The following is a 3,450-nucleotide window of genomic DNA, read 5'->3' as shown; positions in this document are numbered from 1 at the left end:
AAAATAGAGACCACAGTATCCTCCGAGAAATTCCGGGAAGGGCTCTGCTGCCCTCCTGGTAGATTCTTTACCAAGTTAGGAATAGCATGTTTACCTGTGGCAGTAAGAGAATAAAAGCATGTAAAGGGCTGACAAGCCGAGCAGGTCATGAGAATGTGTCAGAGGGGAGTTTAACTACATTAATTATATAAGAAGAATACAGTTACTGCTCCCTATGAAGTAACCTAATTCCCCTATAGAGCAATTCTATCAAAAAAGCCAAGGTCTTTTGTTCCAAGTGCCTCTGGGTTCATGGTAACCACCACGTTCTCAGCAGCCAAGCAGGTTAGTCTTGTGTACCACCCAGGATTAAGCTCAATAAATAATTACACTATTCATCTGTCTTTGTGGAGCTATTTTTTTCCCCCATAAACTGTAGCCCTCTTCAGTCCTTGGCTTCAGAAACTATGGAGGATTCCGTCAAGAAGCCATTGCAATAAAGGAATCATTAAGGACCTACTGGAATGGTTAAGATTCACTCAATTCCTTACCGATCAGTTCTTTGTTGCGAGCGTCCACAGCCAGATTTCTCAGTGCTCCCGATGCAGCTTTCACTACTCTCTCATGTTCATTGGTCAGGAGATCAGCTATGGCAGAGAGAGCCTTCTCCTGACGTAGAGCTGAACGGATATATCGACCATACTAGGAGGGCCACATGAAAAGACGTGGAACAGATTATAAATGGCAGAAAACTGGGGACCTAAAATCTCCCCCTTTCAAAGCCATTTCATAAAAGGAACTCACAGTCCAGCGTCCAGCACACAAGTTCTGGATAGCTCCAGCCGAGGCTTCTAGGATGGCAGGAGTCTTGCTTTCCCTGAGGAGTGAAATGTATATCCGAACTACCTCTGGTTGAAACAAGAGCTCGTAGCCTAAACAGAAAGGACAAGAAGGTAGATGAGATTAATCAGCGCCTACAGAACAGACTTTGACTAAGTATTCTTAATTGACAAGTTTCAATCCATACTGTTGCTGTTAAGGGTTGTCAAGTCAAGTGCGACCCGTACCAACCCTATGAACCAGAGATCAAAACTCTGTTCTATCCTGCGCCATCCTCACACCTCCTGATACACTAGAGCCCACTGCAGCAGTCACCGTGTCAATCCACCTGTTTGAGGGTCTTTCTCTCCTTCGCTTACCCTCCACCTTTCCAAGCATCACATCCCTCTCTGAGGAATAGCCCCTCCTAGGAACATGCCTGCAAAATGTGAGATGAAGCCTCATCATCCTTGCCTCCAAAGAGCACTCTGGCTGCACCCTTTCCAAGACATATTTATTTGATCTTTTGGTAGTGCATGTGCTGTTCAGCACTCGTCTTCAACACCACAACTCAAAGGCATCAATTCTTCTGTCATCCTTATTCATTGTCCAGCTCTCAGATGCAAAGCAAGTGATTGGAAAGACTATGGCCTGAATCAAACACACCTTAATCCTTAAACATACCACTAGGCTTTCTAAAGTCTCCACTCAAATGCAAATTCAGAAGTCTGCATCCATATTTTAAGAATTAATAATCCACAGTTACAGAATAAGAAATCGCCATTCATCATAGGAATCCTCTACTTCTTTGCCTCTCTTCTCGCTCAACTTACTTTTGCCTTGGCTTGATCACGGACACTTAAAGAGGGTTTATTGAGCTCACTGTAGAGTCCTTAGTTCAAATGAGCAGGTTCTATGTGGCTTCTTGTGTCAGGTGCCAGTGAGTCGATTCTGACTCCTCACAACCCCAGTACAACAGAAGAAAGCCCTACTCATATGCCCATTAGTGTGGTCAACCATTGGGAATTTAATCATATCATGATCTGATCATCAGGAAACTTAAAGAGATGCCTAACAAGCAGCTTTTCTAAGTTACTAATTAGTCCCTTGTAAATTAATAGATGTCAGTTTGAGGATTAAGGTTCATTTGATTCTGGCCATAGTCTTTTCAATTACTTGCTATGTATCCAAGACCTGGACAACAAATAAAGATAAAAGAAAAAGAACAGACACCTTTGAGCTGTGTTGTTGGAGAAGAGAACTGAACATCCCATGGACCGCCAAGAGAACCAACAGAAAAATCTTGGAGAGAGTGCAGCTGGAGTGCTCTTTGGAAACAAGAATTTGGGTATGTTGCTGGGAGGGGCTGGGAAGGGTGTAGGGTTGGTGAAGGAGAGGAAGACCTCAACCAGATGGTTTGACACGGTGACAGGCTCTTGTGTGTAGGAAGTGTGAGGATAGCACAGAACAGAACAGGGTTTTTAGAGCTTTGGTTTATACGGTTGCTACGAGTTGTACCAGACTTGATGACACCTAACAACAAGTCAGTAGAACATTTCTTAACAGTTTCCTCATCATTTTAAATCCATACAGAGAAGTATAATCGTGAACATACTGGCTACATAACCTGCTGTTAGTTTACTATACTCATGGATTGTGTTCTTGGGAAACTAGAGGGTAACGTACCTCGAGCAGGAGTGGTTCTTTTAGGGAAGTCCACAGCATCATTTGCTGGATCCTCTGTTGGTTTTTTCCCTTTGAAAATTAAAAAAGTAGAAAAGGGGTAAAAGTTTAAGAACGGAATGACTCTAGCTTAGAAAAATTTTCCAATTCTTAGGTCAGATTCTTTGAATCAAATATATTACAAGGGTCAAAGAAAACTCAAGGTCCCAGCTTCTCACAGCTGGGGACTAAGCGAAACAAGACAGCAGACAGGTAAGATCAGGACAATCACTACGGCTGTTACCATTCTTTGTCCTGACAATAGGGACAGCTGCCTATAAATAGCATGCCTTGAGCGACTGGCTCAGGAAGAGCTACACTTGTTTCAATGGTCTTCTACTCAATTTTCCTACATGCATCCAAGGAAAGGTTAGACAAGGAAACACTAGGGAAGGTAAAACCAAAGCATGCATATTAGAATTAGACAAGTGCCTTAAAAGATGCCACTCACCTCTGGAGAACCACTCATCTTCATTGTGTCACCCAAGGTGGAAAGCAGAGTAGAGATTGAAGAAAGAATTGTAGGAGAAAGATGTCAACAAGATCACGGGCACACAAGCAAGAAAGGGGATGGAGGGGAAGAAAAACATAGGAAACACAAGGGAGGAATGGGAGAGAAGGCCCCGGATTAGTTGAGGTCTCATCTATCACCGCCCCAGTCACTGATCCTGACACCACACCACCACCACACAAGGGAAGCAGGAGCAGAGCAAAAGGACATCCCTGGCCAGGCAGATTGTTTGGCAAGTCTTTTGAATCTAAAGCTAAAAAGAGTTCCTTCCTTCTCCCATTCCATATCAAAGAGCAAGGAAAAGCAACCAAGACTCACCTTTACCCTTCTTGGCCCCAAAGCAGCTGGCAGCATGTGGCCCAGTATTGTTGGCAACGGTGGGTGGTGCCTCCTGGTAACGCTCTGCCTGAGGGATCTCC

General features: G+C 43.9%; 1 protein-coding gene across 1 annotated transcript in view; it reads right to left on the bottom strand.

The window, feature by feature from the left end:
* CTNND1 (catenin (cadherin-associated protein), delta 1) overlaps positions 1 to 3,450 on the bottom strand; it is a 36,764-nt gene that overhangs the window by 10,687 nt on the left and 22,627 nt on the right. Inside the window, exons 5-10 of the mRNA XM_006900453.1 lie at positions 3,350 to 3,446; positions 2,972 to 2,989; positions 2,485 to 2,553; positions 784 to 911; positions 531 to 681; positions 8 to 94 (exon numbers count right to left, since the gene is read on the bottom strand). Of these exons, the coding sequence (XP_006900515.1) occupies positions 8 to 94; positions 531 to 681; positions 784 to 911; positions 2,485 to 2,553; positions 2,972 to 2,989; positions 3,350 to 3,446 (550 nt within the window). The remainder of the gene's footprint in view (positions 1 to 7; positions 95 to 530; positions 682 to 783; positions 912 to 2,484; positions 2,554 to 2,971; positions 2,990 to 3,349; positions 3,447 to 3,450) is intronic.

Source organism: Elephantulus edwardii, unplaced genomic scaffold (genome assembly GCF_000299155.1).
Source record: "Elephantulus edwardii isolate Elephantulus edwardi_28Jun2011 unplaced genomic scaffold, EleEdw1.0 scaffold00284, whole genome shotgun sequence".
NCBI lineage: Eukaryota > Metazoa > Chordata > Mammalia > Macroscelidea > Macroscelididae > Elephantulus > Elephantulus edwardii.
The sequence above is the reverse complement of the archived record's forward strand: the minus strand, read 5'-3'. Positions and strand labels throughout refer to the sequence as shown.